The 21,485-nt window shown below is 50.9% G+C and overlaps 1 protein-coding gene across 2 annotated transcripts in view; it reads left to right on the top strand.

Annotated features, from left to right (window-relative positions):
- ABR (ABR activator of RhoGEF and GTPase) overlaps positions 1 to 21,485 on the top strand; it is a 187,692-nt gene that overhangs the window by 36,366 nt on the left and 129,841 nt on the right. Inside the window, exon 1 of one of the 2 annotated variants that reach the window (XM_055318234.1) lies at positions 11,309 to 11,573. The exons of the other annotated variant lie outside the window; for it this stretch is intronic. Coding sequence (XP_055174209.1) covers positions 11,513 to 11,573 — 61 coding nt within the window. The 5' untranslated portion in view covers positions 11,309 to 11,512. Of the gene's footprint in view, positions 1 to 11,308; positions 11,574 to 21,485 lie in introns of those variants that run through there. 2 annotated transcript variants of the gene reach the window in all.

Below are 21,485 nucleotides of genomic sequence, written 5' to 3' on the forward strand. Positions count from 1 at the left end.
GTGAGGAACCAGGTTTCGTGTGAGTCCTGGCTGAGATCTAAGGAGGTCCCTAGAGTGGGAAACGTCCAAGGGGTCAGGAGGCAGAGGGACAGCGTCTTCCTATCTGCAACCTGCCAGCCTAGAAGCTGAGCACAGTCTCACCCTGGAGGGGTGGCCATGAGGGGAATTTGAAATCACTTAGTGTGAGGCTGCTGCAGCTTCAAGTCCTCGGCCATGCCCTCTCTAGCCCAGACCATGAGCTCAGGCCCTCTTTCCTGGTGGCATTGGAATAGGAATGATTCTCTTGAAGTGCTCCTTATAAATACTTAGCTGGGCCTGACCTGGGGGGATGCCCTTGTGGGAGAGATGCCTCAGAGATGAGGTGGGGCCTGCAGCATTGCAAAGTGCTCCCCCCCAGATGGCACTGCAGGGGAACCACAATTCCTCAGAGCCTTTGCCCTTTGAGGTTCTGTGAAAAGGTTTCTCAAAAAGATAGGGTCCTTCCTTAGGAAGGTGAATCTCTCATAGCTCACTATGTGGTACTATCTTCCCCCATGGCCTCTGGCTTTGTTCAAAGTACAAAACATTTTTGAGAAAGTTCTGAGTGTACTGGTTCTCTTATTTGGGGCCAGGGCAGTGCAGATGTAAACATTTGGATGGGGCTGACACCTCAGTTTTCTCTACCTTGTTACGTTTGTCATTTCATGATACATGCAGTAAATCATCTCATTGTATGCCTTAAACTCACACTGCATTATTTGTCAGTTACACCTCAATAAGCCTGGAAAGAAGAAAGGGTGAAAGTGATGTGCTTAACACAGTGCCTAGAACAAATATCAGTGAAGCTGGAGGCACATTGAAGACTTTCAGTAACTGGGTGCCTTTGCCCACAAACTCACAGGGACAGCATGTAAGTCCTCAACTTTTGTTGGTGGTGTTGCACGGAAGAGGTGTCCCTTCTTTCTAAAGACAGGCTTGAGAAAAGCTGTAGATTCTGTTGTCCTTGAATTTGTGCTGAGGCCACACGTTTTATTGGCAAGTGCCTATGTTCTTCCCCAGTTTCCAGAAGCATCTTCTCTTCCAGGCATCCATTCTGGTTTCCCTCTTCACCTCCCATTTCTGCCTAATTACATTTCTGCATAATTGCTTATGCTTTTCCTTCCCTCAGAATGCCCTGTCTCCCTACCCCACCATTTTTGTCAGTGAAATATGAGGTGTCCTTCCAAGCCCTGGAAATGATACTTCCTCCAAGAAGTGTTTAGTTATTAGCTCATTTCTTTTTTTCTTTTTTAAGATTATTTATTTATTCATGAGAGACACACACAGAGAGAGGCAGAGATAGGCAGAGGGAGAAGCAGGCTCCCTGAAGAGAGCCCGATGCGGGACTCAATCCCAGGACCCTAGGATCATGTCCGAGCCAAAGGCAGATGCTTAGCCACTGAGCCATCCAGGTGCCCCTAATCAGCTCATTTTGAAGAGGTGACCCCTCCATCCCCTCCATAATATTCTGTCCACACCATCCTCTGGACCTACCAGACACTGCCTTGCCTCTTGGGGACTTCTAGACATGTCTCAAATCTACTATCACAAGCCTGACAAAGGAACCCAGCCTTATATAGAGCTCAGGGAATATTCAATGGGCTAATGAATAGCTTTTCTAGCCTCGAAACCTCTGGGCCTCCTGAAATATTGGGGAACTGAGGGGTGGGAAAAAAGAAAGTTTTTCCCCTCCCTTATCAGCTATTTCCTAATCATCTATCTCTCAAGGAATCATAGACTGGACAACTTTGATCCCTGCATATCAAGGTAAGGAAACCAAGGTCCAGAGAGTAAAAGCAAGTTAGTGGCAGAGTCAGGGCATAGACTCATGGTGTGCTCAGTTTACTGCTCTTTCCCTTCTGTTGGGGAGGTAGTAGACATAAATTTTGGGGCAGTCAGGGATTACTTTGATAATTCAATGATTTCATACATGCAGAGTCCTGAGATCAGCCCTGGCCCAGTAAGCACAATATAAGTGTTTGTTACCATCACCTTTATTATCATTCCTCTGCCCATCATTGACAACTACTATCTCCTCCTCTGAGATCCCATCATTTCAGGGGAGAGAAGAACCTTGGGAATATTAACTATGCCAGAATACCCTTCCTAGGAAGCAGGTGAGAAGCTGGTGGGTAGCTTTAGAGGACTAACCATCTGGTTTATTGACTCTAGGTGCCTAGGGTGATTTCCAGACTATAGACCCAAGTCCCAGCAAATCATACCTTGACTAAAAATTGGGTGTTTTGTCTCTTTCTTTTGGTGAAGGAAAAATGAAAAGGAATCTTCTTCCTTTTTTGCAGGTACCCAGCAGACTGGGTGAGTCTGGCACAGTACCTCCATTGTTCTCTGGCCTGCCCAGGAGCCCCATAGCTCAGTGCAAGCAGCAGCCACAGAGAGTGTACAAGCCCTGTCTGCCTGCCCTTGTCAGGCAACCTGAAGACCCTCTTGAGCAAGGTCTTCAGGAAGACAGGGTACCCAGAATCAGTTCCCATATACTTCTCCCATCATTGAGCTGAAAGGAAGATTTCCCATCTGTCTGTTTGAAGGGGCACCAAAGTCATCACTGGAACCCAGTGGGTGACAGCTTCAGCTTACAGCCCCTGGGACTGGGGAGTTCAGCATTGCTGTAGGCCAGCAGCATCTTATTTCTCAGACTCCCAACTTATGTCCCCTGCCAGACAATAGGAGGAGGGACTGGACAGGTGCATTCTCAGGGACTGCTTTTTCCCACAGGAGGCCTACAATTTGCCCCCTTCCTCTAAAAACAAATGTAATTGCAAATTTGGGACGGGTCCAGGAGAAGGACTCTGAGAATTGAGACCAAAGTTCCCTTGGTGGGCTGAACCATTTCTTGGTTTCTATTTCATTTCCATGTTGGAGTCTGATTGGGCAAAAAAGAGTGCAGCATTGAATGCTGGCTGCTTAGTGAGGGAGCCCTGTGCATTGGGGAGTTTTTAGCTGGGATTTTGTGTGAACAGTTAGGAATTAATTAGAGCAGCAATCCTCTTGCCCCAAATCTGATTCTAGGATCCTGGTTTTTTTTTTTTGTATTTTGGTTTTTTTTTTCTGAGTCTTTCCAGAGAGCATGACCCCTCTTGTCATGATATCCCAGCTGACCTAGACAGTTTTGGGTTTTTTTTTTTTTTCAGCTGGTGGACTTAGGCTGGCTGAAGTGTCTGTACTCCCTTATTCTAGGGTCTTTGTGACCAGGAACATATTTGGCCATCCATTCATTCATTTACTGAAACCACTATTTCAAGGTGCTGGGGTTATAGTGGTGAACAAGAGAGATGGCGGTTTGAATCCTCTTGGAGGGTTCCATTTAGCAGGAGACACAGGCATTGAGTGGTTTACAAAAGCACTGAGTAATCTGAAATGCAGGCCTTCCTGGGAAAAGCTTCCTAGCAGAAGTGACATTCAAGTTAAGATGGGAGGGAAGATGAAGAGATATCCAGGCATTTTAGCTAGAAATATCGTCCTATCCAAAAGTTTGGAAAAAGCAAGAGAGCTAGGGGACTGTGCCAGACAAAGCTGAAAGGAAGTAAGGAGCCAGGCCACAGGTCCTTGTGTGCCACCAAGAGGATGTGGGTCTTTATTCTGACAGCAATGGGAAGTGCTCTAGTTGCTGAGGGATGCTGGGTAGGTTTTTCCTCCAACTGGATCATCGTGTGATGATGTCAGCCTCCTGAGTCTGGGACTGCTCAAACCAACTCAGGTTGAGACTCAGGTCAAATGTGACCACTGCGCTGCTTTCTTTAGCCACCACAGCCAGAATTTTATTCCTTTCCACTCTCCCTTCATTAGAATACATGTCACATGTGTTGATTTCCTAAGTCAGCTGCTGGCACCAGACTGTTCCTGAGACAGAAGTGATTAGCCCAGGACAGAATGCAGTGAACTTGGGGAAGGGGAAATAAGGAGTCACAAGGTTTCATGACTAGAACTTGAAAGTGCCTTTTGTTAAAAGATGGGTGTCCTGGGACAGTTTGGGGAGAGAAAGCCAGTGGTAGATTGAATCATTCATGTGGGAAGGATGGCGGGGTGGTCCCTTGGTCTTCTGTGATTCTGGTCAGATACCATCTGCTGTTCCTAAGGGTCTGTTCTAGGCCACCCACCCTGCTGCTGCCCAAGGGTCATGACTGAGTACAGGTGTGTACCTAGCTTCTGGGTAGGGGCACCCTTTGTGAAGGTGGCCTAGGCCAGACCACTTCCTCTCTCCACCTCTAAGATTATAAAGGTGAAATTTCGGGAGGACATCAGAGGCAAAATGATGGGGAAAAGAACAGGAGTGTGGGTATCCCTGGGTGGCTCAGCAGTTTAGCTCCTGCTTTCAGCCCAGGGCATGATCCTAAAGTCCTGGGATCGAGTCCCACATTGGGCTCCCTGCATGGAGCCTGCCTCTCCCTCTGCCTGTCTCTGCCTCTTCTCTCTCTGTGTCTCTCATGAATAAATAAATAAAAATCTTAAAAAAAAAAAAAAGGAGGTGTGAACTTCCACATGTGCCTGTAACCAAGTAGTGTTCTCAGCACTGTTGACACCTGGGGACAGACATTCTTTGGGAGAGTTCTGCATTTTGCAGGACACTTTAACATCTCTGGCTTTAAAATGTTCCTATAAATTAAATTAAATTAAATCAAATTAAATTAAATTAAACGAAATGCTCCTACATATTTGCAAATACTTCCTGTGGGGCAGTACCAACTGCCCTTCCCTCACTGACACTGTTACATGTTTATAGGCACCCGATATGCATAGCTGTGCTTTAGGTCCTGAAGCAGGCAAGCTTGGAAACTGGAAAAAAAAAAAAACCCATTGGAGAATATCTTAGAGAAGATTTTGTTCAGTGGGGTGGCTGGTTATTCTTCCCAGATTCCTGCTCTCTCCTGACCCCACACGGAGTTCCGCCTGCCTTCCCTCTTTACTCACAATGGTCGCCTTGCAGTTCTGTGCAGAATCTAGTGGGCAAAGCTGAGATTTTTTTTTTAAGATTTATTTATTTATTCATGAGAGAGGCAGAGACACAGGCAGAGGGAGAAGTAGGCTCCCCTCAGGGAGCCCGATGTGGGACTCAATCCTGGATCTTGGGATCAACCCTGAGCCAAAGGCAGATGCTCAACCACCCAGGCATCCCAAAAGCTGAGGTTTTAGTACAGGCTTTCCAGGCCTCTTGTGGCAGGACCACCTCTAGTGGCTGATGTGCTGCTCTGTTGCGCCACCAGATGGCACTCGGGAGCTCCCCCCCCCCCCCCCCCCATCCGCCGCAGGACTGCTGGTGGCTGGAAGTGTCTGCAGAGGGAACTTGCCTTAAAGAGGCCTGGCCCTTAAACGGATATGGCTGCACACTGCAAACTTGCACGGTAACCCCAAAACAAGCTTCTACTGCTGACAAGCACCACTGTTTAGGCTCTGATGCTCCTTTGTCCTCGCCTTCCTGAATGTTGAGCCGCCACCTCTTGGAGCCAATCTCCTTGACAGCCTATCCTCAGCCCCTGCGGCCATTCCTGGGTCTGACAGGGACGGGGGCCAGGTCTGGCTGGTAGCGTCACAGCTCCTGGCAGAGCAGCACAGGGCTGGGTGCATCTGCAGAACACTGGCTGAAAGAACAAGACGCATGGCCAGTTTCAGGGGAATGGCAGACACAGGAGAGCAGAGGGCCAGCCTGTGAGCTCTGACCCCAGGTGGGCATGCCTCTGCTGCACTCTGGATCTGATAAGGTTGGAACCATTGAACTTGGTTTCTGTGTTTTTGGGACTCAGAGAATCCTTCAATCTCTTCTGCTGGCCTCTTTCCAAATGCTGACAGGGATGCTGTGGTGAGTAAATCAGGCAGGGGGCTCCACCGCTATTGTTGAGCCCTCTGATCCACTCTGTGGGAAACCTCTCACAATGACCCCTGGCGGGGGGGAGGGGGTATGTGTGTGCAATCTGAGCCAAGTTGAGTGAGGGCCACTTTAGGGGCTTGGCACGAAGATCCTCCTGAAATTGTATTTACCTAGTATAATCTAGGGCAGCTAGTCTGTCCAGGAAGCTGAACTCACTGTGGCCAGTGGGGGGGGAGCTAGGCTTCCCCCACATGGGAAATGTGTGGGTATGTGTGGGGAGCTTCATGGCTACAGTGAGTTGGATGTCACTGTGCCTTCTCCTGGCCATGGTGCTGAGGGAGGCAGCAAGGGGCGTGAATGCAGTTCTCTGGTTTACATCTTGCCAGGGCTGCAGATATTTATGACTCAAGCTGACACAAAACTTTGGTAGAGAAATAAATAACTGGGGAGGGCTTTGAGTTAATCTGTGCTATCTGTAGATCTCACTGTCTCTGGAAAAGGAAGGAGGCTGGGACAAGACAGGTCGGAAGAGGACCAAGGATAGAACTATCAGGCCAAGACTTCTCCTTGAGATGTGACCCAGCAGAGGCCTAGGGAATTTCTAGGCCCAAGGAGTGAAGGTGCATCTCAGAACAGTAAATACTATTTTCCCGTACCGGTAAAGAAAACAAAGCAAGAATCCAGAAACAGAATACAGTCATCTGCCTGAGCTACCTGCATATGCTACAGATTTGAAAACTGAGCTGGGAAAGGCTTGAGATAGGCCCAAGGATAGAAGCAGTAGAGTTCAGTGGGGACTGGAATTCCAGAAACTGTCACAGAATTGATTGCATCCAGCTTGTGTCCATAGTCATCTGCCCTGTTGTGGTAGATGTGGTGTTGAGTACCAGTTCTGATTTTGCTTAACCATTGATGGGCTTGGGGGTGGGGTGGGGGTGGGGGTGGGGGTGGTTCTGGAATTCCACTGTCTTGCCTTCCTCCTTTGGCTCCAATGTCTTTCTCCCTGAGTTTAACTTCATTCTATTCATTCATTTGTTCACTCATCGCAGCCCAATTCAGAGATTATACATGTGGACTCTGGATTCAGCATCTTAGTTCATTCTCAAGTGTCACCAGCTGCTAGCTGGCCAATGCTTACCTTGTCTGCTTCTGGGGAATGGAGAGAAGAGCAGTGCCTATCTCGTTGGCTTATTATGAGGGTTAAGTGAGCAGTGTCCCACACTTAAGAAGCACTCTGCAAACGTCAGCCGTCATTCATCTTACTTATTCAGCATGTGCTGTTGAATGCCAGCCTGCTGGGCTTTGGGCAGAGAGTCTGGTCTGGGGGCACAATGTGGTTATGGCTGTTTTCGAGTCTACCTGAGCCTCATTTCATCCACAGGGCTGAGTACTGTGGATACCCCAGTGAAAAAAAAAGATGCAGTCCCAGCTTTTAAAGAGTAGATCTGGCAGGAAGGGTACAGAGTCTTTTTTTTGAGGGGGGGGGCTATCATAGTCTGTTTTTTTTTTTTTATTTTTTTTAATTTTTAATTTTTAATTTTTTAAAATTTATTTATTTATGATAGTCACAGAGAGAGAGAGAGAGAGAGCGCGAGAGAGAGAGACATAGGCAGAGGGAGAAGCAGGCTCCATGCACCAGGAGCCCGATGTGGGATTCGATCCCGGGTCTCCAGGATCGCGCCCTGGGCCAAAGGCAGGCGCCAAACCACTGCGCCACCCAGGGATCCCTTGTTTTTTTTTTTTTTAATATTTTTTTCTTTATTTATTTATGATAGTCACAGAGAGAGAGAGAGAGAGGCAGAGACACAGGCAGAGGGAGAAGCAGGCTCCATGCACCGGGAGCCCGACGTGGGATTCGATCCCGGGTCTCCAGGATCGCGCCCTGGGCCAAAGGCTGGCACCAAACCACTGCGCCACCCAGGGATCCCCTGGTTTTGGTTTTTGTTTCCTAATTTGAATGTGGAGGCCCTCCACCCCTACATGCACATCCAGTCTCTCTGCACACTGGTGCCCCCTGCCAGCCCCAGCATGGGGAGAGGTGAATGGACATCCTTTCCACCAGCAGTGACCTCCAGGTGATCACGGAAGCTGGGATTCCCCGGCCTTCCTCTTGTGCACAGTGGAGGTGGGTTGCTTACAGTGAGGATGGAAGAAAAGTGGAGGTACTGAGTTTTGGTTGTAAGCACAGTTACTGTTTTTCCATCTGAGTAAGTGGCTGTGGAAGCAAGAGTTGGTTGTTGGGAAGGCAGTGAGTGAGTAGCAGACCTGGGAATTAAGGGCAAGCCCACTGACCTTCAGGATAGGATATATCTAAAAAAAAAAAGAAAGAAAAAAAGGATAGGATATATCTCTTTCCCGCTCAGCGTCTCATCATTGGCCCAGCACTATGGGCAAGGCGACCAACCCTTAAGTCCCCCTTACATTGGTGGGTGGTTTGGCAGAAGCAGGTAGTCACCAAGGCTGGTAGGGAGCTGAGGACAGGCCAGAGGGAGCACTGGCAAAGGTCGAGAGGGTTTGCCCAAAAGCCTGGACAGGAAATGGTTCTTGTGGGCCTGGAGGATGAAGTGGGTTGGGTGCTGATTCAGTGCCTTGGGGGTTCGCAGGCAGATCTGCACTTAGCTGAATCAGGGCACTCTGTCCACAGGAAAGCCCCTCCCCTGCTCTGACAGACTGGGGTTTGGGCAGAGCACTTAACCTTTGGCAGAATACAGATGAGAATGATTCTTTAACTCCTTCCTTCCTAGAATGTATTGGGTACCCCCCAAACTCCTCCCTATGCTCAGTGCCAGGAATCTGGAGGCTTCTGTTCCAGTCTCAGATCGCTCTGGTGTTCAAAGGCCCACACACTTGTCTCTAAGCCAAGACTAGAATCAGGCTGTGTGGTGTTACCACCTACTGGATGCTACTAGAAATGGCATCAAGGGCATCTTGAAGTAACTGCCCTTTCCTGGGACGTGTGCACGGGAGATGGATGTGTGGAGATGGAGGAGGGCTGGGAGGGTTAACTCAGTGCCTCCGTTTTCTCATCTAGAAAACACAGGGAGCTGAGATGGCAATGAGGTTCGCGGTGAGATGATCTTATAAGCAAAGCACTGGGGTCCTAGGCAGGTGCACCACAGACATTCTCCATTAATTACTACAAGTGTTCCTCCTTACTGCCTCCAAGATTCCTCTCTCTCTCCCTGTACCCTGTGTTGTGTTCCTGAGTGGGAGATCCAGGACAGGATTGGACAGAATGTAGGGAAAAAAGCAAACTGTGGCAATGTTAAGGAGAGCAACTGTAACGTTTTAGCTTGGAAATGCTGAAAATAGCATGTTCAAGCCTTTGTAGATAAAAATGTAAAATGTATGCAAATGTATGTGTCTCACGCAGAGAAACATACATCTGTGGCCTCCTGACAGCACCCGAATGTGGCCATCAGAAAAATCCCTGCAGCATACAGAGGGGGCCCAGGCTGCCTTGGTGGTGGAGGTAGACATTGGGTAGGGGGCAGTTCTGCTGCCTCCCTGGTCCACATTCCCCTTTACCTTTCTTCTGGGTTCCGTGCCTTCTGAGAGTTCCATGTGGGAAGAAGAGAGGCTCTTGGGCCCATCTCCACTCCTCCACTCTCACCATCCTCCCTCTGGTTCCTCTGAGAGCCCATTTGCTTCCTCTCCCATCCTGGCTCTATTTCTGGAGCATCTCATTGGAGATGCACACCCCCCTCTCTGCCAAGCTCCAGGTGCCTGCTTGGTCCTCCCAGTCTTGTGTGCAAGTCAGGGCTGGTGGGAGGGTGACAGCTGAGCAGGGAGGGGCCACAAGAGCCAGAGCCAGAGTCTGAGCCAGGAGAGTTGGGGTGGGGGAGAGCTGAGTGGATTTGGGGAGGGCCCAGTGTTACCTTGCAGTTAAAAAATACTCACCATAGCCACCTGTAGAGGCTTTCTGCTCATTTACCTTGCACCTCCCAAGGGCTTGCCTGACCTGGTGTGGGTTGGAGGCCTCCACCCAAGCAGCTGCAAGGGGTTGGGTGCAGGCTTCCTTTCAGCATTGTGGGTGAGGAGGGTCTGCAAGAAGAACTAAATTTGCAGTTATTTGAAAGGATGGGAGCCTAGCCCCCATGTGGGTGGGTCCCAATGGAGCTGAGTCCCTTGAAGTCTTCTGCTTCCCTTCTCTTGGGTTCAAGAGAGGAGCTTCAGTGCCCCTTGCCCTCTTCCTCCCTCCCCCACAGCCTGTAGCCTGACTCCCCTCCCTCTCAGGTCCTTCAGAGTCCTTGGCCATAGGAGGCCTACAGGACCGAATCTGCAGCAAAGTTGCCTTGGCTTCCCCAGCACCCAGGAGATGGGCATAAAGCCCCCCCTTCACTGTTCTTGGGAGGTCTTACCAGAAACTTTCTTTTTAAGATTTTATTTATTTATTCAGGAGACACAGAGAGGCTGAGATCATAGGTAGAGGGAGAAGCAGGCTCCCTCCAGGGAGCTGGATGTGGGACTCCATCCTGGCACCCTGACATCACGCCCTGAGCAGAAGGCAGATGCTTAACCACTGAATCACCCAGGCGTCCCAGCAATTTTATTTCTAAAGGTTTTGTTTTCAGAGGCGTCTTGACCCCAGACTTCCCTGAACTTGTATGTGATCATGCCTACAAGGTATGCCTCCTGGGCTGCGACTGTAGATCCCCAAACAAGTCTCTTAGGGAACCCAGTGGAGACCCCGGAGTGTCTCCTGTCTCCCGTTTTTCCTTCACTGCCCCTCCTGGACCCCCAAGCCCCCTGCCTCTCTCCAGCCTCCGCCTTCGTGTGTGTAGGGCAGAACCGCCCGGCTTTTAGGTCAAGGGTGTTTAAATAGATGAGGTTGTTAATGTTTGGAAGGAAAGAGTGGCCCAGCGGCCAAGGCTTTCCTCGGGCGGGCAGGACCTTAACCCCGTCAGCGCCGCCCCCCAGGCTTGCCTAGGGGAGGGGCCTGACGGCTGCACCGGCCCCAGAAACTGCGCTTAGAGATCCTGGGGCGGCAGGTGATGTCACCCCTGCGGGGCCCGTAGGTCTCCCCGCGGCACTTAGTCTGCGGGTGGCCAGAATTCGGCTGAGCCCAGCGAGGGGAGGAAGAGGAGCCTGCGCCTGCGCCGCGGCCGGGAGCCCCCCGCGGGACCACCGCTCCGCCACCGGCTAGAGCCCGTCTCGCCCCGGGGTCCGAAGGGACCGGGGCTGCCCCGGACACCCGCGAGGGTCTGGCGGCGCGCGGCGGCGGGGGAGGGGGCGCGGAGGCTCGCGCGGATTGGTGGCGGCCCCCGGCCCCCGCCCCCGCCCCCGCCCCCGGCCGCCGCGCAGCCCCGGGAAGTTGCTAGTCTGCGGGCGGGCTGCGGGGCCGCGGCTCCGGGATCCGCAGCGGGGCCGGCCGGGGCCGCAGCAGCCGGAAGGGCTCCCAGGGGCGCCCGCCCGCCCGCCCTCGCCCGCCCTCCCGCACCCGCGCCGCAGCCCCGGCTCGCTCCTCCCAGCTACCTGTTTGCCTGCCTCCCCTCGCCTCCAGCCCGCGCCCGGCAACTTCGGCCTCCCGGGCTGACCGCCCCTCCTGGCGCCCCGCCGGCCCGCCCGCCCGCGGCCCGAGCCCTCCCTCCTTTGTTGTGCGATGAGGGTCGGGTTTCCGATCTGACGGAGCCGCCGCCGCCGCCGCCGCCGCCGCCGCGCGGAGCCGCGGGCATGGAGCCGCTCAGCCACCGGGGCCTGCCGCGTCTCTCCTGGATCGACACCCTCTACAGCAGTACGTGCACGCTCGGGCCGGGGAGGCCGGGCAGGCCGGGCGGGAAGGGGCCGCGGCGCCCCGACGGCCCCGGGGCGCGACCTGCGGGGCTGGCCTGGGAGCCCGGCGCGGGGCTGCGGGCAGAGGGCGCGGGAGGTGGGGGACACGCGGGGGGTGCCCCTCGCTCTGCCGCAGACCGCGTCCCCGGAGCGGACTTCCAGCGGGCGGGGGGCCGCGGGCCCGACGGGGCCGGGAGAGCTGTGTCACCCCGTTCCCACCTGTTGTGTAACCGAGCACTCCCCAGCCCTCAGGAAGGAGAGCCCTTGTAGGGTGCTCCCTGCGCTTCCCGACTGACTGCTCTTTCTGTCCACGCTGGAGCAGAAAGGCCATTTTGGCCAAGTCCTTGGCCCCCGAGTTTGTCGCCTCAGGGACATCCTGGGGCCATTGTGTGTTTTAGGGTGGAGGTGGGGTCGGGTGGGAGGGACCGTAGGCGCAGATCTCCGCGGGTGCCATTTGGTTTGAGGGAGCTGGAAACCTCCGGCTCAGCAGTCTTTCCTGCCAGCCTCATCACCACCCCCACCCTCACCACCCCCCAAAAAAGAAAAAAGAAAACAACAACAACAAAAAACCCTCGGCTTCTCCACCCCCTCGCTCCCAAATCTGCCTCAATCATGTGATTGCTCTTGCACTGCCGCTGGGGATGTGTAACTGATCACTCACTCGTACATTCCAGGGGCTCCTTCTAGGCGGCAGGCACCCCCACCATACACCCTTCCTTTCTTAGGTGACTCTAGCCCTGCACTTCTCTCCACCTCTCCCTTGAAACACCTTCCCCAAAGCTTTCAGGGGAGTAGGAAGAGGGTCCTGGCCCCTGAAGGAGCTAGTAAGTGGATTTTGCCCTCTGAGCACTTTGGTGGGACCCTCCCACTCTCTTGCTATGTCTCCTAGCCCAGAGTCCTGGGGTAGGGGGTAGGGGTTGGGGAGGCAGGTGGTGCCAAGTTCAGTTTCTGGACACCGGATGCCATGGGACAAGGACATTTTTAAGGGTTAAGCTGGCTCAGATTCCTTGGCGACAGTTATATGGAGGAGGACAGGAATGAACAAGGATGGTGCTTTGAACCCCAAGGTCTTGCCCTGGAGGCTCCTCAGTGCTCAGCATCCAGCCTCTGACCTCTATATCCCCTTGGGTGCCTCTCATTCCCCATACCTGCTTCTCTTCCCTCTTCTCCCTCCTCCACTTCTATTCCTTTTCCTCCCCCCCCCACCCCCTGCTCCCCTTGTGATGGTTCATTCCGCTTTGGTTTTTCAACATCAAAGGGGCAAAGCCGGATCCCCTGGGTATCAGTCTTGCACGGAGCCCAGCCACTCCATCTGCTCCTTCTCCCACAGAGGCCAGCAACGATGGGTGAAGGTCAGGGCCCATGGCTGTATGGCGTGTGTGTGCACACATGTGTCTGCGTGAATAGAGGCATACATCTGTTCAGAGCCCTGCTGCAGATCAGCCCCTGACCTGAAGGAAGGATTAGTGACCTCTTAGCTGCACTCTTGCAAATAACAGTAATAACAATGCCTCATATTCACATGCTACTTATGTTCCTGAATATTTTCTGGCTCTTTGGGAAACCCAGTAGTGGTTTCCGTATTTCTCAAAACATAGAATCCCATGGAAATCTCTGTCTAGCTTTCTCTCTGTTGCCGTGACGAAGAGTCCCCAACGTAATTCTTTCCAAGTTTTCCTATCTCCCCCCCCCCCACCTCTTGGAGTAGGGAAGTAAAATTGTCTGAGGTCTCCTTGAAAATTTCTGCCCAGAGGAAGATGGGACCTGAAAAGAGAATTAGACTGAGACCTTCTTTGGGAGTACCTGTTAACCAACCCTGAGTGAAGCAAGCTAGCATCTGAGCTGTCTTGTCTGCTGCTGCTGCTGCCCTGGCCCCTGGGCTTCTAGGAGCCTGGATGGGGGCGGTGGGAGAGGCGCTGACTTGGCAGCAATGTGAGGAGTCCTTGCCTCCCTCCTTCCTCAGAATGGCTTATTTGAGAGCCATAGAATGAGGCTTCCTGGGGAGGTGCTGTGCAGTCATGTTTGGGCTGTTAGCCATGAAGTTTCCTCTTGACAAGAGCCTAAATTAAAACAAATACCCGGGCTGTCATTTGCCTGGCAGCCTGGTTTCGTGGCTCCCAGAGGAAGTTCCTCTGGCTCTCAGCTGTTTGCTTACAAGGCTTACTGGGGTGACAAGTCCCCACAAAAGCTAAGTCCAGCAGGAGTAGTAAAGTGGATGCCTCCAGGGCACAGGGTGGCCCGCATATGTCTTAGATATGGGAATGACCCAGTGATAGAGGCCCTTCCTAAGTGCCGCACCTGGTAGCAGTGATAATAGCATATCCTATGGATCCAGTATATGCCAGGCATGATGCTGGGCTGTCTCCATCCATCCTCTCCAGACCACACGACTATGCAAGATATGTAGTCTTATCTCCATTTGGCAGGAAGAGAGATGTGGTAAGCTCAAATCCTTATCCAAAGTCACGTAACTGATAAGTGACAAAGCTAGAATTCAGTTCATACCCTAGGTTGGTAAGGAAGACTCTGAGTGTCACCTAGATATGTCTGAGCTTCCTCAAGGCCTTGGAATGTCATGGAATGGGGAGCATCTGTCTCTTTGGTCCTCTATGTTCTTGAAATGGTCCAGCAGGATAAGTGGCCTCAATGATTCTGAGCCCAACCTGTCCATGGGTCTCTTGTAGGAACTTGGAGCTGGTCCTGGAGCCAAGGCAGGGGTGGTTGAGGCTCTGAACTCACTGAGGTTGGTGATTTTCTACTCTTAAGGTGCCAGACTGCCAGCCAGCCCCTCCTCTGACTGACTTCTTGCCTTTGGAGTTGTCAGCTCATTCCTTCTGGCTTCAGCATCTATGCCAGGAGGAGTGTGTGTATTTTCATTGCAAGCTGATGGTCATTTGATAATGAGTAGGCAGCAGACCCCCCTTTTCCTCCTGTGGTAGAAGTCCTGAAGGGCTACTGTGATGGCGGTTTGTCTGACCCAAGGAGATAGATTGACTCCCAGCTACCAGTTAATATAGGACTGATTGGAGCAGGGTCTTTGCTTCTGATAAGCTGGAGTGGCAGATGAGGCTTCCAGCCATCCTACTCTTGTCTCTCTACCACTCATTTTCCTACGTTCATATAATAAATCAGCTTTGCCCTTCAGTGCCTTGCCTTGACCCTCTCCCCAGAGCTGGTGTGATTCTTTCCATAAAGGGCTATGTTCTTCATTTTTTAAAAAAAATTTTTTTTATGATAGTCACAGAGAGAGAGAGAGAGAGACAGAGACACAGGCAGAGGGAGAAGCAGGCTCCATGCACCGGGAGCCTGACGTGGGATTCGATCCCGGGTCTCCAGGATCGCGCCCTGGGCCAAAGGCAGGCGCCAAACCGCTGCGCCACCCAGGGATCCCTATGTTCTTCATTTTATCTTCCCCGTGTCTTTGTCTCATTACCTTCTCCACTAAACACCACTTTCTCTTGGTTCTCTTCTATACCATGGGGTTAGGTTAAGCTCTGTGGAATAGCAAAATGGGAGGTGCTCTGAGCCTGTCCCTCTGAGTGGATACCACCCTCCACACATATCTGAACTGAGAAATGTATGTACCCCAGGCAGGCAATAATTTGGTACTTCTTCAAATGTAAAGTCTTTCTTCTTTTATGCCAGGAAACATTTCAGTTGCTCGTGATATTTACATGTCCCTTATAGACTCAGTACCCTCTCCAAGAGCCAAGAAAGCATTTGGGGCTGTAGGGATACAAATCCATCTCCAGATCATCATGAACCAGCCTCAGTTTCCCATCTTATTCCTATATTGGCCACACCAAGGGCCAGGCAGACTGTGGGTCTGATCAGAGCAGCTGTCTCACCCAGGCTGCATCAGACCACCCCAGATGTGCTGGTAGACACCTGCACCTGCAGATGGATGCTTTCTTATCCTCTGAAAAGCCCCAGCATTCATTCCTTTTTTTAACACCAGCCGATTATTGTCATGGCTGCTGGAGTCTCAGAGGTGGGGCTGATGGGAGAAGTCATCTACTCAGAGAAAATTTTTGTTATTGTGATTGTTTCTGTTGTTCTTTAGGAAACAGAAGAGATGACAGGAACATTTGTGAAGAATTAGCTAAGTGGGTAGAAGACAGAGGAATAGTGAGAAAACCCATCCTGCCTCACTCTTGCAGGTGGGATGGAAGACTTGGGCTGTTCCCTGAGGTGTGGTCTGATTCCTGGGTACCCTGTGCATACCCCTCTGTAATGCCAGGCCATGACGTCTCTTGTAGATCCCATATGGATTAATTAATGTTTATAAGGTGTTTTGAAGGTGAGGAGCTCTACGGGATTGCTGCTTAGCTGTCCAGCTCATCATGGTCCTCATCTCAAACAGGGGTCCGTGAAAGGTTTGCTGATGCGTAGAAAGGGCCGTAAAGGCGGTGAGGGTGTTGGCTTGTGCAGAGTGCTGGACGTGGTCCTTAGGTGGTGCCTTGGCCAGCTCCTTATTCCTAATAAGCCTTCAGTAATTTTTGGTAGCATAAGAGGGATAAGAAAACTGGGTTCTTGGCTCCTTTAACTCCTTAACTCCACCAGAAATCCCAGAAACCCATTCATTGGCCCATTCACAAGTTTCCAGCTGTGTGGATTTGGTAATTGTAGCATTTGTAGTGGAGTCAGAGACCCCCCAAGGGAGTCCCACGTGCTGCTAGGGCTTGTGATTGTGCAATTGGAAGACTTTACTGCCAGGGTTGGCGCGGCAGCTGTTTGGCTCAGCTTGAGCCCCGTAGGGGCAAACCAGGAACTAGGCAGCTTCACAGTTGGCCTCACAGTCAACTCCACGTCCTTCCTTCTTTGCTTCTGCCAGGCCCCTGGTTGTGATAGGTGGAGGCAATCCATGGAGCTCCAGTACCCATCACATTCTACCTACAGGCTCTTAGCACTTTCCACTGAGCACCAGTAGGAAGAGGCCTGGAGCTCACCTGTCTCCAGAGCAGGATAGGAGAGGTGGATTTTGATTTGTGGCCTGAGTCTGCCTTAGTTTGCATTTCTTTGGGCAAGAAAGGCTCAGTTGGAGCCATGGATACTCCTGACTGGCAGTAGGAGTGTCCCACTTGTTCCTGCAGCTTGAAGGGAACCTGTCCAGACCCTGTAAATGGGAAGGAAGAAATCAGGGCAATAGGCAGACAATAGAAATGTCCCCATATGGGGATTGGGAATAGATGCCCAGTCCAACCCCCTGCCCAAGGCATTTGGCAAAGAGCTTTTCAAGGTGGAGCCAACTGGAACCATGACTGAATGGATGAGGAATAGATGTTTTCTATCTTCTCTTCTGCCCTTTCTTCCCTGGCACACACCAGAATGAAAAATGAATGTGGGTTTAGTAGCCATGTAGAAACTACCAGGATCAGTGTGGTCTTCAGGAGATGGGGCAGGTGGGGTGGGCTCTGTGATGGCCTAATTTGTCAGGTGCCATTTTTCTCTTTTCTCCACCCTTACTTCTTTTTTTTTTTTAATTCTTTTTTATGATAGTCACACACACACACACACACAGAGAGAGAGAGAGAGAGAGAGAGAGAGGCAGAGGCAGAGACACAGGCAGAGGGAGAAGCAGGCTCCATGCACCGGGAGCCCGACGTGGGATTCGATCCCGGGTCTCCAGGATCGCGCCCTGGGCCAATGGCAGGCGCTAAACCACTGCGCCACCCAGGGATCCCATCCACCCTTACTTCTGAAGCCTGCATGTCCCTCCCCCTAGACCGTAGGCAGACATGAGGATGTGGTCAGGCATTTTGCATAAAGTGAGCAAGGTCTCCAGAAAGGGATGAGTGCCTAGAAGGCCTTGAGTGGGCCAGTGGTGCTGGAGCTCAGAGTCCTTGTCACTCTGGGCAACATGGCCTTTTGCCTCAGTGATGTGTCGGCAGAGCCAGTGCTGCCTAGAAAAGCCCCATATTGGTTGGGGATCTGTGGGTTTACTCGGGGCTGTTGGGAAAGGATGTGTCCATAATTGCCTTCATGGGATTGAAGGGCTGATCCTATTAATACTCGGGCTAACCCCTTCCTCCTGGGCATTGCCTCCTGGCCAGCAGCAAGGGTTTAATGAACCAAGATTATGGAGACCAAAGATTTTTGTGTAATTTTTTTTAAGATTTTATTTATTTATTCATGAGAGAGAGAGAGAGAGAAAGAGAGAGAGAGAGAGAGAGAGAGGCAGAGACACAGGCAGAGGGAGAAGCAGGCTCCATGCAGGGAGCCGGACATGGGACTCGATCCCAGGTCTCCAGGATCACACCCTGGGCCGAAGGCGGCACTAAACCCCTGAGCCACCCAGGCTGCCCAGATTTTGTGTAATTAAGCCCAGTTCTTTATCTTTTCTCCACAGCAACAATTTATTTCCTCATTTGTGGTTGCCATGTTCAGCTGCAAATTACCCTGGGCCTAAAGAGCCTAGGGGCTGTCTTTGTGAATGAGTTTCTCCTTTGAAGGTGAAATTTTAGGTGAAAAACCCTTTTCTGGGAATTCTGGAGTCAGAGTGGCAGTGCGTTCCATATGACTGCACACCTTGGAGTTGCACAATGGGAACCTCTTTGGGAAATGTGTCTGGGTGCCTCAAAGGTACATAGAAACCTCACCCTTGGGTCTCTCACTGGGCCCAGTAAAAAGAAAGCTTGTCAGTCCCACTGGGTTTGTAGAAATTAGTTTTTCCATTTGGTTTGGGAAGAATGGACATGACCTATAACCAGCCCTACTATGTGCCAGATGTTGTGCTGTGCTATACACTTTCCTTATGTTATCCTAACACCCCAACAAAGTACCTGTTACTATCCCCCTGTTTTATAGAGATGAGAGAACAGGGAAGTTAGGTTATTGGCAAAGGTCTTCAGTTTGAACTGGATCAGATTTCAGATTGCTCGGACTCTCTGTGTAGCTTCCAACAGCAATAATGGTTATAGCCAATCCTGTTGAGTACCTACAACGTGTCAACACTGTCCTGGGCACCTACCCTGTTTTATCACCAATCCTCATTAGGCCCTACTTTGTGAGGCAGGAGTTATTATCTCTACTTTATAGAAAGGAAAGAAACAAGCCCAGGGAAGTTAAGTAATTAATTCAAGGTTCTAGAGCTAGAGCACAAGCCAGGCTTTGAACATGAGGTTGGCTGGATTCGAAACTTACTTTCTCCCACACCCTTTGGCTCTCATAGCCGGGTCAGTGAAGGCCCCTTGGCAGCTGGGGGTTCATGGAAGTTGATTGATCTGTTCACCTCTCTAGCTAAAATGAGAACTGTAAAAACTGCCTTGGCTCCCCCATGGTGTTCAAGGAGCTCTCGGCCTACAGGTGGCCTGTAGGTGCCTACTAACTGGACTACCTCTTCCTAAGGAGTGATCCCAAGGAGATCTCCCCATAGGCACTTGGAGAGTGAGATTACCTTCTCCCTGGGATTATTGGCCAGAAACACTGATGGTTAATAACAACAAAACAAGTTTTAAGGTGAAAGGGAGAAAATAGGCTTTGCGGGGTAGAAATGAGGTACAGCTAGTGCCCAGTTTCTAGAGCAGAGGCAAGGAGATGGAGACTGGAGGAGGGGACTTGGCACAGCCAAGGCGTGCTGGTCTCACTCTTCGTTCTTTTAAAATTCACCTCCACAGTTTCCAGAGGAGAATAAAGGGCCCTCAGCCCTAAATCAGGCCACTGCACACCAAGGTCCTTTGCCCAGGGCCAGTTGTGCTGCAGTTCCAGGTTCTGCTTTTGAACTCGCACAGGCACAGCATGCTAATGATGGGTTGGTTCCATACAGCCCCTCCAGCCCCTCTCCCCATCCCCCCAAGGGCCCCAGAGCCCAGAGCCCCCTGCCAAGGGGTCAGTCTGCTGGGCCTGGGTATGGCCTGTACCCTGCATTGTTCACCTTAGCAGACCCCTCTTTCAGGATCGTTGCAGAAAGGGTTTGTGTGTGCTAAGTGTTCTGGATGTGATAAAACAGAGGATTGCCTTCCCTGAGCTGAGAACCAAAGCTTGAAGGTGTAAGTGGGGAGGAGAGAGGCGCATTCCACAACTCCATTCTCTTCCTTTCCCTTCCCTGCCTGAAAATTCACTGGCAGCGTACTTCCCTCACTGAGTCTACAGGCATTTTTAGGAATTCCTGTTGAGTTGGGTGTAGGGACCCATGACCCTCCCCTCCCATGCTACTGCCCTCCCTGTGGTTCCAGGATGCAGTCAGACCAGGGGTTCGGCCTTGACCGGGTCTAGCCTCTAGGTGCCACCCTGTGGTGCTTTCTATCCCACCCCCCTCCCTGCACCCCTCATCCTCATCCCCAGCTGTCTCCTGTTCTTCTTGCCCTTCCCCCCCAGCCTTTCAAGGGAAGAGACACCACTAAGGGAAGACTGCTGAAATGGGTCTGCCCGAGCCAAAGAATTGAGAGGGCTGGGAGAGCATGTCCTGGTGATGGGGATCCTGTCCCTCCAAAAAGGACATGGCTCTACTCTAGTGCTTCTCCACAATTCTTTTTGTGCAGGTTGAAATGATGCCTCATTGAAAAGTGCCCAAATCCTCCTTCACCTGAGCAGGGCTGGGGAGTGCCCGTTTCATGACCCGCTGCAGTAGCTACTACTACTGTCAGCTCTGTGTCATGAGACAGGAGCCAGAGAGCTAAGGTGGGGACCTCCAGTGTATAGCATTAAGGGCCTGCTCACAGGTGGCCTGGTCAAAGGAGTTAGCTCCTCACCATTGAAATTAACTTAGCAGTGGCTAGGAGATTAAGCTAGATGAATGACTTGCTAACTCTTACAACCTAAGCATAATACATATATTTTATGTTATAAACCAGCAGATACACAAAGTAAAACAAAAGTTTCATTGGACTGTACTTAACTTTTCTATAATATTTGTAATGCACTTATATTTTTATACTCTTCTATTCCATGCCATTTCATTGCATTCAAAGCAAACCCAGAAAGTGCTGGTCATGACCCGCTACATTGATTTCATGACCTACAGTATGAAAACAGCAGACAAGATGATCTCAAAAGGGCTTTTATAAACTGTAAGGAATAATAATTTACTGAACTATGGTCATTTATATACCTGTGTTGTGGTTTTTGCCAGATTCACACAGTTTTATTCCTATGGACTTAATGTTTTTCTTCAATTTGATTCAGTTTAAAATATAACTTACTTAGAAAGGGAACTAGTGGAAAATCTGTACCACTTGGAATAAACCAAAAGTTACCTTACAAATAAATGCACTAAAAGTTAAACTGTTATTAATTCTAATTATGCACTGTTGCCCTTGGAAGGATCTAGATCTGAACCTCCTGTGTCCTTGTTTAAAGAAAAAGAAATAGAAGATACAGGGATGTTAAAGACATACTGGCATCAAACAGAGTCTTTCTTCTTCACTAACAGGGAGATTGAAAGGAATCAAGATGGGAATAATTTTCTCAACATGTGCCTGAGTGTGCTTTAATGCAGTGTGGCTAGCAAGTAGGTGCTAATCAAAGGGTCCTTCTGTGTTGACATTCTGTACTTCTGTCTACCCAGGACCCCTGTTTCCTGTGGTGGGAGAGGAGAGGAGAGAAGATGGTTTTCTCCTAGGGACAAATATACTAGAGCAGAGTCTCAAACTCTGCTGTGTATTTGAATCGCCTGGGGATCTTGTTAAGATGCAGATTCTCATCTGCATCTTAACAGATCTGAGGCCCAAGGTTCTGATTCTAGCAAGCTCCCAGGTAATGCCAGTGCTACTGAACAGTCTGGGGATCACAGTTTGGGTAGCATAACTCCAGGGTCCTTTATTCCCATCCCTAGGAGGATGACTACAGACCATGAACCAAGTCAGACTGTAACTGGATTCTAGACAGGTGAAGAGCCACCCATGACACATACCTCTTTTGAGCTCACTTTTCAATA

The sequence above is a fragment of the Nyctereutes procyonoides genome, unplaced genomic scaffold, assembly GCF_905146905.1.
Source record: "Nyctereutes procyonoides isolate TBG_1078 unplaced genomic scaffold, NYPRO_anot_genome, whole genome shotgun sequence".
Taxonomy (NCBI): Eukaryota; Metazoa; Chordata; class Mammalia; order Carnivora; family Canidae; genus Nyctereutes; species Nyctereutes procyonoides.